At 35.1% G+C, this 23,486-nt stretch overlaps 5 protein-coding genes across 11 annotated transcripts in view; 2 read left to right on the top strand and 3 right to left on the bottom strand.

Moving 5' to 3' along the window:
- Window positions 1-1,289, top strand: part of LOC129577291 (eukaryotic translation initiation factor 2 subunit 1) — a 4,336-nt gene extending 3,047 nt beyond the window's left edge. The window contains exons 4-6 of the mRNA XM_055464071.1: window positions 72-533; window positions 629-744; window positions 833-1,289. Coding sequence (XP_055320046.1) covers window positions 72-533; window positions 629-744; window positions 833-1,024 — 770 coding nt within the window. The 3' untranslated portion in view covers window positions 1,025-1,289. The remainder of the gene's footprint in view (window positions 1-71; window positions 534-628; window positions 745-832) is intronic.
- On the bottom strand, window positions 1,271-2,045 carry LOC129577294 (coiled-coil-helix-coiled-coil-helix domain-containing protein 7). 2 transcript variants are annotated; one of them, XM_055464074.1, is made up of 3 exons: window positions 1,869-2,045; window positions 1,628-1,765; window positions 1,271-1,558 (listed from the first exon to the last, which is right to left on the bottom strand). In XM_055464074.1, the coding sequence occupies exons 1-3, from the start codon at window positions 1,911-1,913 to the stop codon at window positions 1,427-1,429; spliced, it is 315 nt and encodes a 104-aa protein (XP_055320049.1). In that variant the 5' UTR covers window positions 1,914-2,045; the 3' UTR covers window positions 1,271-1,426. The 2 variants fall into 2 exon arrangements, with proteins under 2 accessions (XP_055320049.1, XP_055320050.1); XM_055464075.1 differs by having other exon boundaries at window positions 1,667-1,765; window positions 1,869-2,041.
- A 36-nt stretch (window positions 2,046-2,081) lies between these two features.
- Window positions 2,082-3,322, top strand: LOC129577292 (distal membrane-arm assembly complex protein 2). Its single transcript, XM_055464072.1, has 2 exons — window positions 2,082-2,680; window positions 2,785-3,322. The coding sequence occupies exons 1-2, from the start codon at window positions 2,223-2,225 to the stop codon at window positions 3,275-3,277; spliced, it is 951 nt and encodes a 316-aa protein (XP_055320047.1). The 5' UTR covers window positions 2,082-2,222; the 3' UTR covers window positions 3,278-3,322.
- Window positions 3,323-3,357: 35 nt separating this feature from the next.
- Window positions 3,358-5,203, bottom strand: LOC129577293 (protein lin-7 homolog C). Its single transcript, XM_055464073.1, has 3 exons — window positions 4,890-5,203; window positions 4,211-4,611; window positions 3,358-4,104 (listed from the first exon to the last, which is right to left on the bottom strand). The coding sequence occupies exons 1-3, from the start codon at window positions 4,921-4,923 to the stop codon at window positions 3,949-3,951; spliced, it is 591 nt and encodes a 196-aa protein (XP_055320048.1). The 5' UTR covers window positions 4,924-5,203; the 3' UTR covers window positions 3,358-3,948.
- Window positions 5,204-9,578: 4,375 nt separating this feature from the next.
- LOC129577290 (gamma-aminobutyric acid receptor subunit beta) overlaps window positions 9,579-23,486 on the bottom strand; it is a 96,991-nt gene continuing 83,083 nt past the window's right edge. For all 6 annotated transcript variants that reach the window (XM_055464069.1, XM_055464063.1, XM_055464070.1 and 3 more), the window contains exons 10-12: window positions 22,211-22,435; window positions 21,793-22,040; window positions 9,579-19,230 (exon numbers count right to left, since the gene is read on the bottom strand). In XM_055464069.1, the coding sequence (XP_055320044.1) occupies window positions 19,066-19,230; window positions 21,793-22,040; window positions 22,211-22,435 (638 nt within the window). In that variant the 3' untranslated portion in view covers window positions 9,579-19,065. The remainder of the gene's footprint in view (window positions 19,231-21,792; window positions 22,041-22,210; window positions 22,436-23,486) is intronic.

Raw genomic sequence — 23,486 nt, 5'->3', positions numbered from 1 at the left:
TCTCTCTCTCTCTCTCTCTCTCTCTCTCTCTCTCTCTCTCTCTCTCTTTCTATTTCCCTTCAATTGCTTAGGCTATATCGATTTGTCGAAACGTCGAGTGTCTGCTGAAGATGTAGAAAAGTGTACAGAACGTTTTGCCAAAGCGAAAGCGGTCAATTCAATATTGCGTCACGTGGCCGACATTCTGAAATTCGAAACAGACGACCAATTGGAGGAGTTGTATCAAAAAACGGCCTGGCATTTCGAAGAGAAATACAAAAGCAAAGCGGCCGCATACGATGTGTTCAAGCAAGCGGTGGTTGATCCATCCATTTTAGACGAATGCGGCTTGGAGGAGAAAACCCGTGAAGTGCTATTGAACAACATTCGACGAAAATTGACGTCACAAGCAGTTAAAATTCGGGCCGACATCGAATGTGCCTGTTATGAATACGAAGGAATTGATGCGGTGAAAGAAGCATTGCGCGCTGGATTGGAAACCTCCACCGAAGAACTACCGATTAAAATCAATCTCATTGCTCCTCCATTATATGGTACATGTTTTGTTCCCCCCATTATATGGTCTTTTTCATCCTCCCCTCATTTCCGAGTTAGTAAATTGTCTAACAAAATCCTTTCATTTGATTAGTAATGACTACGTCAACGCCTGAAAAAGCCGACGGATTGAAAGCGCTGGAAAATGCCATCGAACGAATCCAAGAAACGATCACAAAGCTTGGTGGTGTCTTTACGGTGAACATGGCGGTAAGCGACATACATTCTTCAATCACATTGACACGATGGTCACCTTTTTCTCTAATTCGACTGTTTTTCTTTTCTTTTCCATGTACAGCCTAAAGTTGTAACGGCTACGGATGAAGCCGATTTGGCACGCCGAATGGAACGTGCCGAAGCCGAAAATGCGGAAGTTGACGGCGATGAAGAGGATGAAAATGAAGAAGGAATGACATATAATGATGGAGAAAATGGCAACGAACAAGACGATAAAGACGGCGCTAGCAGTGATGACGATGGCAAAAACTAAGTTGAATACAGTTTAAAACACACAAATTCCCCTCCCCAACTCGCAGATTGTTAAACTCAATAATCGAAACCACATGCACCCATAACATCTACAAATCAATTCGATTTTCGCTCCATCTCGTTTGTAGCCAGATTCAATGTGTCAAACCGGATTTCATTGAAATCACAAACAGTCACATTAAAAACAAATCTAAATGGAATTACACAAATCTTGAAAAAGTTTAAGAGAAGAAACAAAAAAATAAAATTTAAAATCCTCTTTCCAATATTTGTATTTAATCGAAATAAATAAAAACAATCAAAAAAGAGAATATTCCGTTTCGGTATTGAAACATTCATTCAAAATTCAATACAACATTGTTCTACAGAAAGAAGGAAGGAAACAATTTCGTAACTAAGTCTGCTATTGCGATTTTATGTGAATGGTTGGCTTTTTGTAATTCTTCATACATTCCTCTCGGATTTTTTCACGCTCTTCGCCAATGGGCATCGATGGGAAAATCATTTTCTGCTTACGGTCATCAGCGATAGCCGACTGCAATAAAAATTAATTTTGGTTTTGTTAGTACAGACGTTTCAATCATCAGCAAAATGGACAACGAACACTGAAACGTGAATGGAAACTCTTCGAAGGAAAATTTACCCAGAATTTCTTGCAGTATTTTCCATTTTTTACGTATGCCTCACATTTGTCTTTGTCGTAGTTATTCTCATCCAAACATTTGTACATCAGTTGTCTTTCCTGTGTGCAATGAAAATGTAAACAACAACAATCAATTTTTGTAAGTTCCTTGTTTACCAATAATTAATTATTTTAAATGAAATAACTCAATGAATTTACACACTTTCCAACATGGATCGGCCTCGCTCATTGGAATCGGTGGAGGCATTTTTCATTTGCAGAAAAAAAAAACTTCAATTTTCTATTTTTAAGCTGCAAAATATGTCCCGTATCTCACCGAAATGAACCAACACAACAAAAACAAATTCGATTCGCAAAAGTCAAACTGCGATGTAATGAAAGGTTATGTCATCAAACTGACACTTATCATCGATTCGGTTGAATGTCAAAACAGTGCTCGGGATAAATGTGTTTCGATGCAAATGTTGTTGTTCGAAAGTTCTGATGCAACCACGAATTTAGCAGCATCAATTAACGTTGTTTAGTCTAAATCCGTTTCAAACGTGTTGTCGGAAAAATGAACGTAAATAAATTAGTGAAGCAACGGCTACTGTGCCAACAGCATTACATCTCAATGCGATCTGTGTCCGGATGGTTTGACAAAGAGAAACGCAAGTTTTTTCAACTGAACACTAAAGAAGAGCCGCGATTTTTCTCCGAAACCGAACCAAATCCACTGTCCGATCTCGAACAACGCATCGAAAAATCGAAACAAAAGCTGCAATGGCGTAAACCATTTCCAGAAAGAACGAGCATTATAACGGAAGGCTTACGACTTTTGGCACCGGAACGTACACGACATTTTTTCGAAGTTATTCAACGGCCATTGGATAAAAGTTCCATTTTGCGAACGCTTGAATTCAAAAAATACGAAATGATGGCACAGGATCAACGATTTCTTAACGATCGTCATCGAATCTTGGGCAATGATTTGGCCGCGGCACATTTTCTTGTCGCTCGTGGCGGTCAAGTCAGGTAACAATCTGATCTACGGGAGTGGTTTGAATTTTGTTAAAATTGAGCTAATTTCTTCATCAAATGTGATTCTAATGAGTTATTCCCTACTTTCATTCCGATAGATTCACCCGATCGAATAAATGGATAATAAAGAATAAGTACGATGAGTATGATTTGCCGCGTCAATATGATCCAGAGTACCTGATCGATGCCATCAAATGTGACAACATGGATTTGATGTACGAAGGATTGGAGAACGTTCGACGGTTACATCATTTGAAATATTTTTCGTTGCGAAATGTCAAGTATTTCGATGATTGGTGCATGGATCGATTGTGTGGCAATCAATTCGATAAAATTGAAATTCTCGATGTGTCTGGCACTAGCATAACAGCAAATGCACTATACGCTGTACCAAAGTTGCGTTCATTAAAGGCCATTGTATTGGACACGGTGAATCGATCGATTGAATTCCAATTGGCCTGTTCACTGCTCGAAGAAGTCATGCCAAATCTTCGCATACTCAGTTCGGCTGATGTACACGACGACGTCCATGAAGCGCTACAAATTTCGCAAAAATCTAACGAAACAGCAACAGAAGTGGAGAAAAAATAAAAGAATAAACAATTGTTTTATTTAATGCTAAATTTTAACGAAAAATTAATGAATAAAATCATATAAAAAAAACTTGATGGTTTTGCTTGAATCAATCGAATTAACAGCATCAATAAATGATGCTTTATTTTGTTCTTGTTTTATACCAAATCGATGTTGACATAATTTGTTTTTTCTATAGTAATAGAAACAATTAGATTTTCCACCAGAGAATTTTTTTCTGGGTAAATTTTCTGAGCCTATCGAATCAAGGGCATATGGTTTCACAAACAACATATAATATATATATTTATTTTGTCTAATTTAAAAATAAAAAATACAATTTAATTTATCAAATAAATGAGAGGAAGAATGAACTGGGACATAAGATACGATTTGTGTGTTTGTTGTTGTTGTTGGCGGCCAGTTTTGAACACTGTTGGCGTTCCCTCTATATAAGTGAATCTTTGTATTGCTTTCGAATGAAACGAGAAATTGTTGTTGTTTTTTTTTGTTTGTTTGCATGAGACAAAATAGAACGAAAACATTATGACAGTGGATGAACGTGTGCCTCTCCCATGAAAATACTCTAACAATGACCAAACAAATGAAAATGTATCGGGCGAATGTTCCATAATAATTAGTAATTTTCGCTATATAATGATTAAATGCTCTCTCTTTTTCATGAATATTTATTGATATGGACGTCTTCGGGCCGCACGTTGCTTATCGAATCGAAGCTCCATTTCTTCAAGCACTTTCGGTGTATAGCGCACAACAAGTTTAACAGAGCCAACGGCTTGTTTCAACAGCTCCACAGCTTTTTCGTGATTCTCACCGTCGACGGACTGAAAAGCAATGAATGTGGAATTAGTTTATGCTACGCTCGTCTCGGTGCACTTGAGTGTAGTATCCAATCAAAACTGAAGAGAATACGAAGCCAATAGAACTTACAACTCCATTAACCGAGAGCAATTGATCGCCACGCTTCAAGCCACCATGCCGATCGGCAACGCCACCAGGGATGATGCGTGAAATGTAAATGGGTGAATTTTGCTCTTTGCCACCCATCACATTGAAGCCAAGTCCTTCGTCGGTTTTTGGTAGCTCAACGACACGAGGATGTGCATGGCCTTCGCTTGCAGCAAATGCAGCAACAGTTGCTTTGGCCGTGGCTGACGCTCGAACATCTTGTGAACCTTGAATGTCAACCGTTTCATAAACATGCTCGTATACCTCACGTACAGCATTCAAAAAGTCACTTTGTAACACTTTCTGTAGCGCAGCCAATTTCGTAGCTGGAACTTCGCCGCTGTTTTGTAATTTATCCAAAATTTCAATGCATCGTTGAACATCTGCAGAAAAAAGAAGAAATGCTTGCATTGAAAACAATGTGAAACACAATTGCTGCAATGTGCGGATGATGTTTATAAAACGAATCAAGCGGTATGATTACCCTGACCTCCTAACTGAATAAAATCTAGCAGAGAAAAAAAAAACTCACTCTAACAACACCCAGTTTCAGTGTGTGTTTTCATTTCCCTTCGATTTGTTGTGAGAGAAAGTTTTGCCCATTTATTTTTTCAATGAAATTTTCTTTGATGTTCAGCTCATTGGATTTTATTTTACTCACCTTTAGCCAATGTTAATGGTTCAATAGCTGCCATTGCCTTAATTCACTGCAACCAAAATAATATAAAATATTGTGTGTGTGTGTGTGTGTGTGTGTGTCTATTGACGAAAAAAGAAACTTTGCTGAAAGTGGTTCACTTCACTTCAAGCTATTTATTCGCTGAGCTATTCAATAATAAAAAGAAATGAGACTTGATGTGCGATTGCTCGTTCCTCTTTTCTCTCCTTTATTTTGACAGATCAGCACTTTCAGTGGTATTTCTCATAACGTTGTGATTACTCATTGCGACGGCGTATAACGTACATCACACATACTAGAGTCGTCTCTTTCACACCAACCGAAACACCCAATCGACGCAATTCAAGTGTACGCTATATATTCTCAATGAATATGCTCTTCTTCTTTCTTTCTAACACTCTCTTTGTTCGTGATGGCGAACCTATCTGTATGTGTATATGTGTGCCCGTGCATGCATGACAACCATTTGCTTAACATAATTTCTTCTTCTGATACCAACTGCATATTGCATTTGCTCAGTATGATGGCTTGAATTGATTTTCAATGGGCACGAACAACTGAGCAATTTTGAAAAACTGATCCGATGTGCACCACCGATTTGTGGGTTGCAAACCAGATTTTTTTTTTTCATTTCTCCACATTCGGATATACCGATTCTATAGAAAATTTCAACTTGGAATTCAGTAGAATAGACCTAAGTAGATAGCAGATACTTACAGTGAGACGATTTTTCTTAATTTTTAACGCAGTTATAATAAATCCATGGATTCCAATTTGAAAAATCATCGTTCTTTCGCCAAAGAATTTGACGTTACTCTCCTGCACTGTCGACGTTGATTTTTCGTTTATGTGTTTTTTTTCTGTTATGTGTTTTCTGTCGTACCATACTTCTGCCTCAATTGGCAGACCAAATCAAAGCATAAAAAATCCAACTCAATCAAATTTAAACAGAAAAAATAAATCTGAATAAAAGGCGCAGCATTCAATTTTTTCATCTTATACATACAATATATTTTATTTCATGTTAAACAAATTAATAATTTTCTTTCATTTCTGATTTTGAATTTTCTCTCAGTTGTTTATTTTTTTGTTATTCACTTGATTTTTTTCTCTCTAGGTTTTTTTTTTTGTTTTGTTTTACTTAATCATTTCTCATTTCATTATTTTCATCTATCTGTCTCTAAAGTAATTAAATCTAATATTTTTTTTCTTCCTTTCTTTCATATAATTATTATAAAATAACATTAATTTCATATATATACTTCTTGTTTTTTGTGTTTTTTTTTCTACTACTCTTCCCTTTTCCTTTTCTTTCATATTTTTTTTTTATTTAGTATATACACATGCCTTTTGCTTAATTTAAATTTCATGTGCAAAAATGGTAGTTTTTTTTGGGTGGTAAATAACGTTCAATAAAACAATATCATATATTTTTTTTATACATGTGTTGTAAATAGAAAAACTAAATTTGAATTAAACATTATTTTATTATTTCGTGTTGTTGTTTTGTTTTATCCGTCATTGTTGTAGTTGGTTTTTTTTTATTCTTCTTTTCTTTTTTTTGTTGGTTTGGTTTTTGTTTAATATTAAATGATTCAGCACGTTTCAAGTGCGTCTGCGTTTCCAACGGGCCAAATACGATGATGATCGAAATTGGTGAATGATGACAATTGAATTGAAATATGGAAAAAGAAATCGTGTTATGTTCCAAACCGATGGTGATTGTTTCGGCCACTTTGTGCGAACACAAATCCACAACAATTCGTTTCTTTTTCTCTCCGTTTTGGTTTCGGGACATTTTGCATTGCAAACATCGCATCGTCAACAATATATAAATATATATATACCTATATATATATTCGAAACACGGTGGCACACTTGCAACGGGCTGCTGTATTTGTTTTTTTCTTGTTTTGCTGTGTCTTTAACTTAGATGTAGTAGATTCAGTATGCGCTATAATTTTGTTGATCTGCATGTGTGTATCTATGTTTTAAATGTGTAATTGTTGTTGTTGTTTGCACTCGTAATTGAAAAAGGAAATTCATTGGATAGTGGGAGGTGATGGTGTGTAAGAACGAAAACGGAAACTAGAATGAAATAAAGGTGCATGAATGAAGAGAAACATACGAATTTATATATTCATTTTTTGTGGTTTTGGTTGTGTTTGGTCTTGGTCAAAGGCGCATTTTTCGATTTGCACCGGGGAATGTGTTGTTACGTTGAGAGGGGGGGAGAGGGAGGTTTATCGATTGAATATATTGTGAATTGCGAATCCGCGAGATGCGAAAGTGGTGGTTAATGGAGGTGCTAGTGTGGTGTGAAAAATCGGTGAAAAATCGCCATATGTTGCGTTAGAAGGAAAATGACATATTTACATGAGCGTGCCATTCACCTGGGTGGAAATGGAGATGATGGAATTGCCCCGTCGTATTGAGTCATTTAGCATATTGGCCGCACGAAATGAAATATACGGACGTTTATAAACACACACTGAAGATGGTGGGTTAAGACAAGATAAGTAAGTGGCTCCACGGGAGGAAGTGTTGGGATATGATGAAACAAAAGAAGAAACTTTAAAATCGTCAACCATGTTTTATGTTTATGTTTTTTTTCTTTCTTGTTCAATTTGAAACTTGGTTTAAATGTCGCAAACGATGCGATCGTAATTCGCAGATATGCGCGCGCGCGGTAAAAATGTTCTCTACCTTCGTTTTTCCATTCCAGCCTCTCTGATCGTCTGTACAAATAGATAGGAAACGTCAAACAAGAACAATAAAGCGGCACCTGGCGACTGGTTGGAGAAATAGAGAATCATGCACATAGTTTGCTGTAACAAGTATGCGTCTGTGTAAGTGCGTTTGTGTAATTCAAACGTTGAAAGTATGACACGTTGCACTTTGTCCCCAGGTGCCGCTGTATTGTTTACTATTTTCATGATCAGAAAGGATGATATTCAACATCATTTCACTTTTTCTTCTTCTAATTCTTTCAATGTATTTTTTTGTGTTCGTTATGAAGGCCATAGTAGGATTTAAAGTCTTTCCTTCGCATAAAAATGTATTTTTTTTTTGTATTTGTTCAACGTGCAAATAATGAAAGTAACAAATTCGTCGCATTTTCCGTGTCATCGTTCGTTGCTGATATCCGTTACAATGCGACTATATTGCATTTAGGAATGTAATATTCAATTCAATGAATTTGTTCACTTGTTTGTTTAATTCGGCTTAAGATTTGAGAACTTACTTAACTATTTTTTTTTAAATCGCTTTTTTGTTCCATTTTTTGTTTCGGTCTTTGAGTAGAGTGTGTGTGTGTGTGTGTGTTTTTATGTTAAAGGTTTCTATATAAATGTTCTCATCATTCGAAAGAATCACGCGCACACATGAATATTTGTTGTTAGATCCAGCTGCAAAAAACCGTTTATTTTGAGTAAAAATTTGTGTCTGTGTGTTTTTTATTCAATATGTTCATAAATTTTTAATTTCAACATCATGGCAATCGATCGCTGATCTCTACGTGTTTTTTTTTTCTTTCTCTTTTTGTTGTCTATTTTGCTGTAATGTTTTTTTGTTTGTTAATTTCCTATTTTCACTTAACTCTTTTCCTAGAATTAATGCTGATATATCCATTATGTTTGTTGTCGTTTGTATTTTGTAACAGCAAGATCATAATGGGAACAGCCGCAAAGCACAGCGTGCCAACACTTATCGAAATGAACTTTATGTTCTTTATTGCAAAGCGTTCGATAAAATTCGTATCGATCGTTGACTCGCTACGGCTATGCCCACCTCTGGTCAGCTGTCATCTTCCCTTCCATCGAACAGTTCCAATTTTATTTTTACTCTTTTGCTTTGAATAGATCTACATAATTTTTTTTTTGGTTTTAAATATATATGAACTTGTTGTGATTTTTAAGTTGTCATTTTTTGAATTTTGTTGCTTGATACCGTTATAAATTTTTTTTTTTTTGGTTTAAATAAATTTTGCGATTTTTTGTTGTTGGTTTATATGTTAGGTAGTATCAATGTTTGTTTGTATATAGTAGGAAACGCGTGTTACCATTTCATCATCATGGTAAACTTTTTTTTTTTTCATCTGCTGTTGTTTTGACGACATTTTTTTTGCTTAACTTCTCTTATCATCTCAGCGGCTTTGAAACGCACAATCCGCGAAAGAGAATGAAAAGATTGGAAATAAGGATCAAACTTGTTTCTTAAGTTCTCACTTCTCGTTCGTGTCGGTTTTTTTTTCTTGTCTCGATTTTTCTCGTTTGGTTTTTCATTTCTTTGAATTTTCTTTTGTACAAGATTTTTTAAACGAAACGAACATAATAAAGCGTATAAAGTGTGTGTGTGTGTGTGTTTATCTATGTGTTTTGAGTGAGTTTGTGAATGTGATTGAGTGAAGGGTGAGATGGCGGGAGATGGTTTGATTAAGGTTAGAGAAATTGACATATGGCTTTAAACGACCTATAGAATAAAGTAATAAACGTTAGAACGAATGCAACAGATTTTTTTTTTTTAAATTCGTGGCTGGCTGGTAACAAATCTTGAACCAGGCGCCAACTGGTAATCTATTTAGTCTTTGTAATATAAAATATATGAATATGTCAACAATGAAACAAAATCAATTTTTTTGATTTTACTTGTCCATGGTTTTTCATCATCGTGTTTGTTTTTTTTTTGTGGAATTTTCTTTTGTATATGCTATTCTCCATTTTTTGTCGATAATTTAGAATAATAGATAGCCACAAAGATCGTTCGAAGTGTGCGCGCCTTTGTGACGATGCATTCGCGCGGTCATGTAAGAGAGAGTATGTATAGTTCTGATGTTGATGTTTCTCTCTCTGTGTGTGTGACTGGGTCAGTAATTATTGTTCAACTCTATTCAGTTTCAATGGTGAACGCGACCCGAAACTATAAGTTTTCACGATATTTCCGTACTTTGTGATTACACATTATGCATATATTTTGTTTTTTATATATATGGATTCGAATCAATATGTTCGTGTTCAGGACATGTTTAGCTGCTGCAATAATAACAGCATTAATTGTCTATCATTTTTAAAAATGTATCTCGCTCAATTCTAATTTAGTTTTACGTCATCTTCGTCTTCTTGGTAACAAGTATTTCTTCTTTTCTTGTCTTTCCCTTGCTTTTCTCCGTTAAGTTCATTATATCAATTGACACATGTATTGTGTTGTGTTTTGTGTTGATGAGACGGAAAACGCAATGAGATATTGATGAAAATGAAAATTCGTCTCGACGAAATCGGTGTGTTTGTGGTGTGCTTAACAAATTGAAAACGTACAAATTGTGTCGATTATGGTCAAGTTAAAAACGAACAACGTTTAAATGTGTTCGGAATGTGTGTTTGTGTGTTGCTAGATGTTGTGACAGTGCACGGGACCAAAAGAAAAAAATGAGAAAAAAAACTCTATACTTATCCGAAACGAATTACACTTAAATAATTTTTTTTTGGTTTATCATTCATGGGAGACGCGATTGAATTATATACGTTAGGATGTGCAATATGCATATGAATCTGATTTAGCACTGAATATCGAATAATTTCTTTTCTACATATATTATATACATTTTACGAACGAAAGACAAAAAAAACCAACTCGTAATGGACTTCGAGTAATGCGCATCGTCTAATAAAAAGGTGCAAGATAAAACATGAATTGTTATTTTTTGATATTTATAGTCTGGTATTGGTTGAAATTGGTAACACGTGTTGTTTTATTTTTATTGATTCTGCAGAGTTCCTGATTCATTTTCATCGTCTTATTTCAAATCTTAAACGAAAAAAAAAACCCGACATTCAAATCTGTTCGAACATTTTTATTGGAAATGAACCGAAAAACAAAACAACAATTGATTTGCCTATGATTTTTGCTTTGTTTATTCCAATTTGTCAGCTCAAACATAGTTGATCACCCTTTTTTCCTATTTTCAATTCAGGCTATAAAATCGGTTAAAAAAAATTAAGGAAAATGAAACGATGTGGGTGTGAAAGAGTTGACAAATGAAAATGGTGACGTTCCATTCAAACATTTCCACCGTGTTGATTGATTGGTGATAGATATCGAATATCTATGTGTGTGTTCGCATTTCATAGAAAATGCAAATAATATAAAAAAATGTAATCGTAAATTCATCATGGTCCATGATTCATGGACTAGAGACTAAATGATATTTAATCGTTTGACCTTTTTTTCAAACTTCTTTTTTTTCTACGAATGAAAATGTCGAAATAATGTTATGGCTGTTTGAATTTTATTCTTAAACAGTTGAACGCCACAGTGAATTCAAATGGAAATGAAACAAAACGACTCATGGATAAAAATGTGTGTGTGTGTGTGTGTGTGTGTGGGTTTGAATGAAACGGAAAGAGAATTCGTGCAAAATCACAAGAATTTTTGAAACAAAATAGCAAGTGGCAGTCAGTCACACTACAATCAGCTTGAGCATTTTACCGATCAGCGCACATCACATCATTATTCATAGTTTTGGAGCCTAAATTTATTGCAAACATTTCTGTATTCATTATCATAGTGACATTAGGCTACGAGAAAATCAACGGCATTGTGAGTTTTATGAGCAAATCATGAACATTAAAGAAAAATTAACGGAATATTTTGATTGTCTGTATAAAAATGAATCGAAGCACATCACATTGAAAGAAATCACATCTCTCGTTGAGTGCGGTGGACTAACTGACTTCATTCATTTTTTGCATGCACTTGAAACCAACTTTGTAATTTAATCGAATGTCAAACGATCGATTAGATTCGACGAGATTCCCAGTGTTTAAAAGATTTAAATCAAGATAGCGTTGATTTCATTTGGAAATGTCCATCAAATGTACAGGTTAAAGAAAGTGCACTCATTGAAATATGTGTATTGTGTATTGTGTGTGCGGACAAGGAAATGCGTGTGCATTTTTGGATTATTCAGTGTCTTCGAAAGAAAAAAATACAGATGCCACAAATGAAATTAAATCGAATTGTTCCAAGTCTAAAATGCTCCCCACGCTTCATTTCCAAATATGGCAATAGAAAGATGCCAATTTTTCCTCTTCTTCATCGCTTTAAATTAGTTTGGAAGGAAAGAAAAAATTGACAATTACTCTAAGCGATGCGTTTTGGATTTTTCATTGGAGTATTTGCTCGTAGTGTTCGGATGACCAAATTAAGCAAATGAAGCATTTGAATCGTTGTCGATTCTAAAATTGCAGAGTCAATAAGTAGCTCTCTCGTTGAAAATTTGAGTAAATTATATGGAACATTGTTTATTTTTTTTGACATTTTGCTTTTGGTTTCGGGTTTTTCTTCTTCCCTTCAAAGTTGTGTGTGTATTGCCAGACATTTGGCTCACTAGTTAAAGCTCTCCCGCGTGTAGTACATCTCAATTATTCTTTTGAATGAGAGGTGCGCGGTGTGTCGATCGATTTGATATTATGTGAAAAATTACAAAATTGAGAAAATATCTTGCGTATTAAACCGAATGCGTTGCTGCTGCGTCGTTTTTCGGATAGTAAGTCGTATTCTTTATCTTCCTTTGATTTCATGTCGCATTTGTGACCTTTGTTTGTATGTTATTTCCATTCAAATGATCGTTCGTGCTCATTCAGCCGGCATGTATTGTGTTTTATTTAATGTAACGTCCTTTCTTCATGTACTTTCCTCTTCTTTGATGTAGTAATTGAGCATTTAAGGCAATATATTGCATAGAAATTTGTCCTTGATGTGTGATCCTTAACGTTTGCTAATAATGTTTGTAACGTTGTTTTTGTTTGTTATTATTAGATTTTTTGTTTGCTTCAAGTGCAAATTGTTCGGTATGTTGCTTGTTTTTTTGTTTGTTAATTAGTTGGCTACATGTTTCGGGTATGATTGCAATGAAAATTCCGTTATGTGTGCTAGTGTGGTATGTGCGTGGATTAAAAATTGGCTTTTCTACGTCTGAATTGATATAAATAGAATGTGTTTGTTGTGGTTGTTGTTTTTTTAAAATTGGTTGTATGTTAGTCGGCGAACATTAAATATATCGATGGTGTGAAATTGATGATGTGATCATCAAATTAGATATTGGCAACGATAAATTTTTCTCTCGGTTTCTTTTTGAGATAGAAAAACGAAATGAAGAGTTCATGAGTTCGAGAGAATTTTAACGATATCATCCGTAGTGATGACGAGCTTTCACAAAATGGTAACACAAAACGGTGCAAAACAGTTCTTTCACTTCGTTTAAGTGTGTATGTATGTTTTGGGGAAGGATGGTTTGTTGGATTAAAATTTTTGCATGCAATTCAGAAGAGGACTTGAACCGAAACGAATAAATTAAATTTGGTTTAATTGAGCGTTTTCAAAGTGAGAACTTCGCTTTTTTTCCTTTTATTTCGTTCAAATTGGTTTGTGTGCATCGATGCTCATTGCATTTTGATCGGATATTGTACAAAATTAACAAACAAACGAAAAGAAGGGAACAGAGAAGAAAGAATTGGTCATATGACAGCTGAAACGATTGTGGTAAAGCAAATTTGTTGTTGTTATTGGTTTGTTAGACGGATGTGTATATTTTGCTTTCGTGCTTTATTCTGTCCATGTGGTGGTTCAGCGTGAGCAATGGAACAAGAGAATTGGGATCAAAATGAATTAATTGGAAAATGGTTGATTGGGTGGCTGACAAAAGTAGTCAATTACAAAATAGTGAGCGCATCTAGTTTTTTTTTTGGTTTGTGGGTTTCGACAGTGAGAGAGGTGAGAAAAAGATGAGACAACTAGTCCGTGTATTGTGTTTGTGTTGTAATTTCGTTTTTTTTTCTCTCTTCTGATGAGTGAGTGCCGAATTGTTCGTTAAATGTCGATCGATTTGAATTTTGTGGCTGGTTGCACTTAAAGCGTTTTTTTTTTTCGATGGAAAATGAAATTTTATTCGATTTCAATGGTAAATGTGTGTGTGAGTTTTTGTTTTTGTTCTGAGGTTTTAGCACTTTCACTCACATGGATTTTCATCTTTTTCGGTGTTGCAGGCGGAGAGAATTGTTGTAACCTTAGCATTTTTTGTGTTTTTTCTTCAATTTTTTACACACGATCATGTTCTGGACAACTCGATAGTAATTATTATAATTATTGTTCAATAACATATGTGTGTGTAATGTCTAGCTGTCATTTTTTTGGTTTATTATTCGTTCGTGTATAAACTATGTGTGTGTGTGTGTGTGGTTTTTTTTGTTGTTTTATAATTTCGCAAAACTAATTTTTTTTATTAATTTTATTTTTGTTGCTGTATGTTTGTCATTTTTTCATTATCAACTCCATCCCACGTCAAATAATGTGGTTTTCTTTTTGTTTGTTCTTTTATTCCAGATCATAATTTCATTTTTATCATTGCATCGTGTTTCTGTCTGTCGGCTGGTCGATCCGGTCGGTCCGGTCGATCTGTTTGTCTTTCATTACTTCACTGTTGCTGGTTGCATGTATAAGTGTATATATTTATAATCCTATGTTAAATATTATAAGTAAATTTATTTTCTAAAATATTTAGAATTCAATTGTAGGCATTTCGTCCTTTTTATATAACAAAGGAACGTGGATGCCTAGTGTTTTTGCTTTACCTTTTAAATGTGTGTTTTATGTCTGTGTGAGAGAGTTTGCGTACACTTTTTTCCTCTTCTTTCATTTTGCATTCACTTCATTATATCCGCATCCCAATGGAATTCATTTCGTTCGCCCTTTTCTAATCAATATTTGTACATCGCGTGGATGATTCCAGAAAAAAGCGACTCAATACTCTCACACAAACAGGTTTCCTATCATTTTAATCGGCGCGTTGGTTTTATTTTCATTTCTCTTTTCTTCATTTTATTCTTAAATTGTTTTCTTTTTTCAATGTCTTCAGTTTTTACTTAATTTACTACTTAGCATCATGCTATTCATTTTTTGTCACATTTTATGTTTTATTTTTTCATTATGCCGATAATGGTGATGATTTTTTTTAGTTTCTTTCTACTCGTCAGTGGCTTACATAATCGATAATTATGCAAAAAAAAAAATTGTTTAATATTAAATATAATTTTTTTGGTTGTAGAGTGTTTAAAGTGTGTGTGTGATTTGTGTGTATTTATTTTTATTTCTCGTGTAATTTTCAATAATTTTTATTCACTAAGTAGGAATGATGGGAGTTTTGGAACAAGACATTATCAGTTTTTTTTATTTGTTTAAATATACTGAACATCACAAAAAAAAAAAACAAAAAACAAAAACGAACCGAAATCATATGATCAACCGAGAACGGGACAGTTTTCATATCTAATATCTGCAATATTATTTTTTTTTACCAACGTGGTATGTCTTGTTTTGTATTTCTAATATAAAAATATCAAAAATTCGATAATCCGAAGTCGGCTGTTCAGTGAATTACTTTCATTTTCCTCTTTGTTTTAGCGTTTTTTTTCTTCTTCTTCTTTGTTATACGTCTAAATTTTTCACACATTTTTCTATCGTTCATTTTAATTAAATGATTTGTTTATGGTTTGTCTTCTTCATCGCTATATGTATGCTCAACCGGGGATGAATTGTTGTTGTTGTTTTTTTTGCTTTAGAAATGAAATAATCTTTCGTGTACAAATAAAAATATGTGCAATTTATGTAGTTTTCCATATTTTTCTATACACATGTAATGGGGAGAGAGGAGGTCGGTCGTATGAATTCGATTTAATTGCACATTCCACTGCATCGAGTATTATTTGTGCAGCGCGCGTGTCTGTGTATTTCGATGCATTTCTGCTTTCAAACAATTTTCTTTAGAATTTTCCATGTGCATTTTTTTTTTTGTTCGCATGGCATTTTTCCTACTCAATCAGTCTGATATTCCATTTGAAATTCTTCCGTTTGTTTTTTTTTTTTCTCTTCCGTTTGCTGTCTAATTTGAAAGCAATTTTGAATCGGTTTGCCAACGGATGTCCATTTTTGTTCTGTTCTATTTGCCTTAAATGGAGAACTTCACTACATCGACATCGCACGATGCTTGAGCGACCACTTTTGGGATTTAATCCTGCGTTTGCAACATTTTTTCATTTCGTTTCGTTCGTAAATAGATGTGCGTGTGTGGATGTCGATGGGCGAAGATCAGTCGTCATGGGGAGTCGCGCAACCGATAAAAAACAATTCTTTTTTCTTCTTTCTCCATTTGTGTAGCGTCTTTAAGTATAGCGTGGGTGTGGGTGTGTGTGTGTGTGTGCGTACGGCATGCAGCCTCTAATAAAGAACCGATTTTGTTGTTGTTCTTGTTGTGATAGAGATAGGTAAATTTTTCGAATAAATAAATTATGTACAGATTTATCGCCATTTTTGAAGCATTCGTTTTGTTTTCTTTTTGCTGTTGTTGCTCTTGTTGATTATCGAAATGAAATGGAATGAACGATGATCATCAAAATTGGCGAAGAATTATTATTGTGTGTCATGCATCAGTTCATCTTCATTTATCGTTAAATTTATTAATAAAAGCATTTGGGTGTTTATTTTTCTCGATCAAAATTCTCATTTGAATTTTGTTGTGGAGGTGGTGGTGGTGTTGATTTCGGTGAACAACAAGAAAATTAGTGCTATCGAACAAATGATGCATGGTGATTCTCTATATGGTGCTCTAGATACGTGTGAGAGTGCGTACTTTTCTGCCATTTTTGACTTCATATGTGAGTGTGTGGGTGTGTGTTTTTTTACATCTCTAACTCTCGTAAAATGGAAAACTTTCGCAAAATAGTTTGGTTAACAACTTATGTATTCATTGCGATTGAATTTAGTTGAATTGGTTTATGCTTGTGAATGCCATTTTAAAAGTCTACGTGTGTGTAGTTTGAATTTTCATATTACGAATTTGCTTGGTTTGCTTTCGCCTATGAAAAAAATCTGAATTATTTCGGAAATGCGGTGCATTTTGCAAATGTCTCTACAAATGTGAGTATGTATGTGTGTGCGTAAAACTTGTTCAACTTGATGAGGAAGCATAGGGAGAGAGAAAGTGAAATGGTGACAGTGAATTGTTGTGTATAAAATTTATGAACGATATGGTGTGAGAGTAAATTTGAGTTGTTGATTATCGTGTAGATTTCGAGTGACAACGATTTTCTAGACAAACACACTTAACGTAAGGAAAAAAAAAACAATATGAAAACCACAACGGGATGAAACGGAAATGAATGCACAACCGAAATATGGATGAATATGTGTGTTTTAGTGTGTGCGGTCGAAGAAGATGAAGTGGGAAGTGTGAGACGTCTTCTCGTGACGACTATGTGTGAAATGAAAGTATGATTATGCTACAATCTCTAAATCATAATCGAAACGAGTTAGACTCTACTTTGTTTATCTCGATAAATTGCACTAAAATTAATCAAAGACGAAGAAATTAATTTATGGCTATGTACTTTGTTTTTGTGTTTCAAGATTTCTGGATGTTGTCTTTGTCATCGTCGTCGTCGTCGTCATCGTCGTCATATTCGTTCGATTAGGGAAAATTTGGCAAACACATTGGAAGCTGGAATTTTCTTTTCGTGTATCTCATCTGGTATTTACTTATTTTTTTTTGTTTGGTTCTAAATGAACATCGTTTAAATTACGTAAATGTCATTCTTCTTCTTCTGTCTTAATTGATTTTTGTTTTAATCTGTGGTTCGTTTTTAAATGAAACGAATATCGCAATTTCACTTATAAGATACATTTTTTTGGTTTGGTTTGGGTTGGTTTTTTTTCTTTTTTTTTTAAATAGGCTTGAAGCACAATAACACTTAATATAAATGTATTACATATTTAGTACACACACACCCATAGCAAAAAGTTGTACATGATTTCGCTTCATTATCATCATCCTATCTCTGTGAGAGATTTCAGTTTTGTTCCCTTTCTCTCTATCTCTAATTCGCACACATAGAACGAAATATGCATGTATAAATGTGTGTATGCCGATGGGCATTTGCTACGGCACGTGTGCCGTATTCACTTAGGTGCACTTAGCCGATTTGCTGTGCGGCAATTTGCATTGCTATGGAAAAATGATAGAAATAGAAAACAGAGTGTGATTGACACGCGCGCGCGCGCGAGAAAAAGTGTTGTTTCACAGGAGGGGAAAAACAGGTATAAAAAATTGCGGCAAACAATTTGCCGTGATTGAATTGAAATCTAACATTTTGGCCGAACCGGACGAGTGAGAACGAGCACCGAAATCGGTTGAATTGAAACCCGACATATATAGTCCTTGTGCCTGATTCATTCATTCGAACGGCCGAAAATATTTTGATGGAAACGAAATCGATGTCCACTTTTGTTTGATTTGAAGGGGCGCAAAAGAAACCAATCGAAAACAAATTCTGCCCAACACCTGGAGAAAGAATGAAAACGGAACAGTTTTTTGTTCGGTGTGCACACCTGCACACGAATATGATATACGAATGTTCTTAATATTGTTGCTCTCTTTTGCTGGTTATAAGATAATTCATCTAATATATTTATTTTACTATTGCATGCATCGAAACACGTGGAGAAGGTGTTTGTCTTTATTTATATTTTTCTTTAATTTAGTTTTAACTGATAGATTTTCTCATTTTATTTCTTTCTTTCTTGCATTGAATTTTTTTCATTATTTTTTCCTCTCCCTTATTATAGTTAATACGAATGAACGCTCGTTTTGTTTGTCTGTTTGTTTTGAATGTGTTCAAGTGAATATGTTTAGATTAATTATCAGCTGATTATTCATTCACTGCGGGCTGGTTCTCCTTTTCGTTTAATTTTTTTTTTCGGTTTTAGTTCTTCACTCTTTATTTTTGTTTTTGGGTTGCTATACAAATACGTGTTGAAATTTATTGCTGTTGCTGTGTGGCTGGCTCTGTCATTGTCTCTCTCAATGGTGGATTCGAAATACATTTTGCAATGGCGCTAAACTAGCTATCGATGATAATTGCAAAACTCGGGTAACAACGGTACCGCATATTTTTTTTATCATTTATTTATATATATTTTTAAGCGTTTATTTTTTTTTTGGTTTTTTTTCGTGTTTGTTTGTCGCTTCAACGGCATTGGGTTGTTCTGTGTCTCTGTTTCGGCATCGGCATCGGCGACGTGTTGATGCTGGTGGTCCTTGTCACACATCAGCTTACTTATCCTCCTTCAACAGAACCAAATCATCGGCCACCACATCACTCACATGCAGGTAGATAATCCAGTACATTAGATTGAAGCATACAAAACAAACGGGAAATACTATTCGCGAATATTTATCGATATCGGATGGTGTGATACCCAATAATTTATTTATATCCTGTTTTGAGAGATAAAAATGAGAGAAAAAAGAGCAGAGCGAAAAAAATGAGAAGAAGAAGAAGAAGAAGAAGAAGGAAAGAACAATTGAGCAGATTCGAATAAAAATTAAATGAATACAATCAGAGGACACGATAAAATGTCGAGTTGGGATGAAGTGAGCGAGCAGTGATTAGCGCTAACGGTATTATCTTGTTATTGTTGCTTTTAAGGGATCAGCGCTTTATCTATACGGCGGCGGCGGCGGTGGTTGTTGTTTCTCTCTCTCTCTCCCTCTCTTTCTCTACAATTCAGAGACTAATACGCTATCATTATTTGCATATATACAGTGGGCATTACGCTTAAGCAGAAAAAAGATGCCTGAGTACGGGGAAAAACCGTTGGTTCCTTTTCCGATTATTAGTCTATTAGTGTAAATCTCCTTGTACCGAAAATAATGGCAAAATCCCGTGAATGATTAAATGATGTTTTTGCCTTCCGTCTATTTTCGTCATTTAGATAAATAATATATATTTTACGCGGCGAATACCCAGTAGTAGTAGTGTCCAGAGTAATACAAACTGACTGAGTTGATCTAGCGATTACACGGGACGATAGTAAATTGCGCAAATTTTCATATCGAATATTCAATTAATCCGTTCCGAAATCTAAGGCTTTGCTAACATTTTTCTCGAATGAATGGCTAGCCGATCAACAAATGGTAAAATTTTGAATAAAATCAAATTTGAATTGAGCCCATAGAATTCTTAGAAGAATGAATATCAACAACGTCACCGCAGCACTCATATATCTTTTTAGGTTGCAAATTAAAATTGCAGTGTTTCGAAGGAAAAATTCAATTTTTCCTTTTGCTGCAGTATTTTACTGACGTTGAATGAATCGCCCAGAACGGATAATGCATGTGTGCAATTTGCACAATTCACTTTGTCCTTGCTTTCCATATAAAATAGAAGCGAGATTTGAACAATTTTTTTTTCACTCGTTTTTTGAATTATTTTTGCGCTCTCAGCATTTTCTAAATTCCATTTTTTTGCTTTTGCTTCATTCAGTTCCGTTTTCCGTTTATGCGAGTGTTGCACAGAAACAGAAAAGCGAAAAAAAGAATTGGTTCACACATAATTGGCGATAAAGAATGACGGAAAAGGAGCGCATTATTATTTTGCCAGGGAGCAAAAGAACGAAAATTAGACTAGCGTTTTATGAATTAAATTATAGAAGCAGTCAGTTGATGTATACAACAAGGTGGCTTCGAAATTGACCGCCGCAAAGAGAAGAACGAAGAGAACGGGTAAATGAGAGCAATGAGCGAGTGAGTGAGTGAATGCGTGTGAGAGAGAAATTGTGTGCTAGAATGAGTGGCAAGACATTGATACGTCATGTAGTCTTAATTTATTACATTGCCACACTGAAATCACACCAATTTTCTCCAGCGCTTGGCCCAACGACCAACTTTCTCTAATAGAATGGCGAAATAGAGAGTGAGCGGATTTATGAGAGAGTATAAATTGCCACGAAAATGCTATTTTGTGATTTACTTGCCAATGAAAATGAAAATGAAACACATGAATGAATGAATATAATCTCTTTGGTTGGTCATTTGGAGCGCGCGCTGCCGCCAAATCATGTTCGATGAAACATAAAAGTTCACTTAGTTTTGTGTGGTGATGTAGTATATTCGGCACATATTTCCGTTTCGAAACACACACACACACACACACACATTCGCAGAACGCGGTAGAGAGAGAGAGAGAGAGAAAACATCTGTAATTTGTGCCATAGAAAGTTGATGATGACGTGTGTGTGGGGAAGAGAAACGCGGTGGTCATTTTCATTAAACGAAAACCAACCGTATTTATGTGTGTATGTGTGTGTTGAGTCAAAATGCCAAAAACTTTGAAAACTTTATCGAAAGCAATTCATGCGCTTTAATAATAATCATACTATATTAGCAGCCATCTTGATTATAGTTCATGTAAAATGGCATTTTGCGTTGGTTCGTTCGTTTATTTGCTTTATTTAAACAACAACAGTCGACAACCAAAAATTATTATCGCTGAGAATATAAACGGCAACTGCAAAAAAGAAGGAGGAAACAAATTGTGCGGAGAGAGTGGATAAGCGTTAAAAGCAGTCCATCACCATTAATTGTTAGTAGAGCGATTTTAATGTAGTTTTTATGTAAATATGGAATAAAAGTCATGATAGCCGCCTTCGTTCACATGAATTTATGATCAATTCGCTATGAAAGATTGGTCTAATTTCCTCTCCGACCCAAATTCATATCTCTTCACTTACTCTCTCTCTCTCTCTCTCTCTCTCTCTGAGTGTTTTTTGTTTTGATTTTTGGTTTGTTCCATGCAAATGCCAATGGTTTTTTTCTGTTCATTCATTCATTCATTCAAAGTCTCTCTCTCTCTCTCTCGCTGTCGTCTTTCTATTTCTCTTCATGTGTTCCACCATGTGAAATGTGTGTATGAAATGTTCATTTGGTATGAAATCATGTTCATCATGAGAGGCGACAGTCCATTGTTTTAAAAGCGATTTCAAAGCGGAAAATACTCACTTTGCCCGGATGAATTAAATGTGGCGGTGGCGGTGGCCGCATATCACCACCCGATTCTTCATCAGGACCGCTGTCGGCGTTTGAGCGCCCACGACCCCCATTAATTGTATTTTCTAGTGTGCCGCCCTTCGAATGAGCTTTTGGATCATGTACCTTAAATCGAACTTCTTGAAACAGTGGGCCAACTAACGAACAGCCGCGCGAGCCAACATTCTGCTGCAAATTGGCGAAACCCGATGGTCGATTGCCTGTAAATTTGTTTGTTTTTTGGTGTGTTGAAAAGAAAATCGAAGTAAAAGGAAGAAAAAGAAAAAAAAAATCAATTAAAAAATGCCAAATCAATTCGGAATAATTCAATTTGATTTTATGAATGAATTCCTTTTTATTCAGTCCATTTTTGAGCACATAAATTTCATACCTGGCAGTGTTTGTTGCACCGATTGTTTCGGTCCGTGCTGATGACTGTGACTGTGTCCATGACTACTATGGCTGTGGCTGTGATCCGGTCCGGCACTCATCATCGCCGATGGCTGTTGGCCACCATCCACCTGCAGTTTCTTCTCCTGGGCAATCTTCTGTATTGCCATGAAACGTTGCTTACGCATCTGTATTCGCTTCGCCATGTAACCGACCGTGGCGTATTCTGGATGTCATTTAATCAGGCGGGTTTTTATATATGTATGACGATGATGTGTTGTTCATGTTTGAACGGGAGAAAAAACAAAGCGCAGATATACACACCGGACAACTTCTTTTCGCAAGATATCAGATGCAAACAGACGCCTTTCATGCCCGGATCAATTACACTTTCAAGCGAAATCAATTACAAGCGGTAACTTTATCAGTGTCGCGATTAAAAAATAATTTCGTCTTTTCAATGGAAGAAATTCTTCCGCTTTCGAAATCAAATCGAATTTTCTTTTACATTTTTCGTTCAAACGAATTGTTGAGCATTGCATGGCGTATGATGCAACATCTGCTATCTTTTTTCTTCTTTTTTTAGCTGCTGATCTTCTCATACAAACTGTTACATATTCTTGTTGTGTTTATGACTCTATTTGCATCCAAACAATAAATTCCTCTTCATCTTTACGCATTGTTCAAACACAAAAAAGGAAAACCGAACGGAAGAAAAATCAAGATGAAAACAGAAAGCACGTATCATTTTGTTCATTTGATTTTTGAAAATTGGAATTTGGTTCTTGCAATTTCGAATGAATGAAACGATAAAATGTCGAATCAAACAATGGTCAAACTGGGTCCAATCGTAAAATGGAAAATCATAAATCAGGTGGTTAACAATCTTACGGACACTAGAGAAACGAAAACAAAAAATGAAAAAGCATGAGGATACTTAGTACATTTTCTATTTGGTATGGATAACATTGAACTGCTTATTGCTTTTATTTTTGGATTAGCAAATGGAAACGAAATTAAGATTGACGAATTGAAACCAAAAAAATAACACATGTGCATATTGCAGGATGGACATACATTTATATGTTGTTCGTGGAAAACAATCTCTTTATTTATTTGGTTTTTTTTCTTTTTGACTGGATGAAGAAACGAAATATAAATGACAATACAAATCGCACATTCACAGCAAAAAATTTGGGTGTTCGATTTTGGAAAAATAACGGAGAGAAATAAAACACAAAAACTATCGTATGGGTTTGTTGATGCTTTTTGATGCG

The sequence above is a fragment of the Sitodiplosis mosellana genome, unplaced genomic scaffold, assembly GCF_009176505.1.
Source record: "Sitodiplosis mosellana isolate CC-2019 unplaced genomic scaffold, AAFC_SMos_1.0 Smas_scaffold_6197, whole genome shotgun sequence".
Lineage (NCBI taxonomy): Eukaryota > Metazoa > Arthropoda > Insecta > Diptera > Cecidomyiidae > Sitodiplosis > Sitodiplosis mosellana.
The sequence above is the reverse complement of the archived record's forward strand: the minus strand, read 5'-3'. Positions and strand labels throughout refer to the sequence as shown.

What these genes read in the sequence shown, in the direction of transcription:
- LOC129577294 (XM_055464074.1), bottom strand. Translation starts at nt 1,913, where the DNA reads ATGCCTCCACCGATTCCAATGAGCGAGGCCGATCCATGTTGGAAA. An exon ending in AGGCCGATCCATGTTGGAAA is followed by an intron (nt 1,766 to 1,868) that starts GTGTGTAAATTC and finishes CATTGCACACAG; the next exon opens with GAAAGACAACTGATGTACAA. An exon ending in GTTTCCATTCACGTTTCAGT is followed by an intron (nt 1,559 to 1,627) that starts GTTCGTTGTCCA and finishes TTTTTATTGCAG; the next exon opens with TCGGCTATCGCTGATGACCG.
- LOC129577292 (XM_055464072.1), top strand. Translation starts at nt 2,223, where the DNA reads ATGAACGTAAATAAATTAGTGAAGCAACGGCTACTGTGCCAACAGCAT. An exon ending in GCTCGTGGCGGTCAAGTCAG is followed by an intron (nt 2,681 to 2,784) that starts GTAACAATCTGA and finishes TCATTCCGATAG; the next exon opens with ATTCACCCGATCGAATAAAT.
- LOC129577293 (XM_055464073.1), bottom strand. Translation starts at nt 4,923, where the DNA reads ATGGCAGCTATTGAACCATTAACATTGGCTAAAG. An exon ending in ACCATTAACATTGGCTAAAG is followed by an intron (nt 4,612 to 4,889) that starts GTGAGTAAAATA and finishes TTTTTTCTGCAG; the next exon opens with ATGTTCAACGATGCATTGAA. An exon ending in TGCTCTCGGTTAATGGAGTT is followed by an intron (nt 4,105 to 4,210) that starts GTAAGTTCTATT and finishes ATTGCTTTTCAG; the next exon opens with TCCGTCGACGGTGAGAATCA.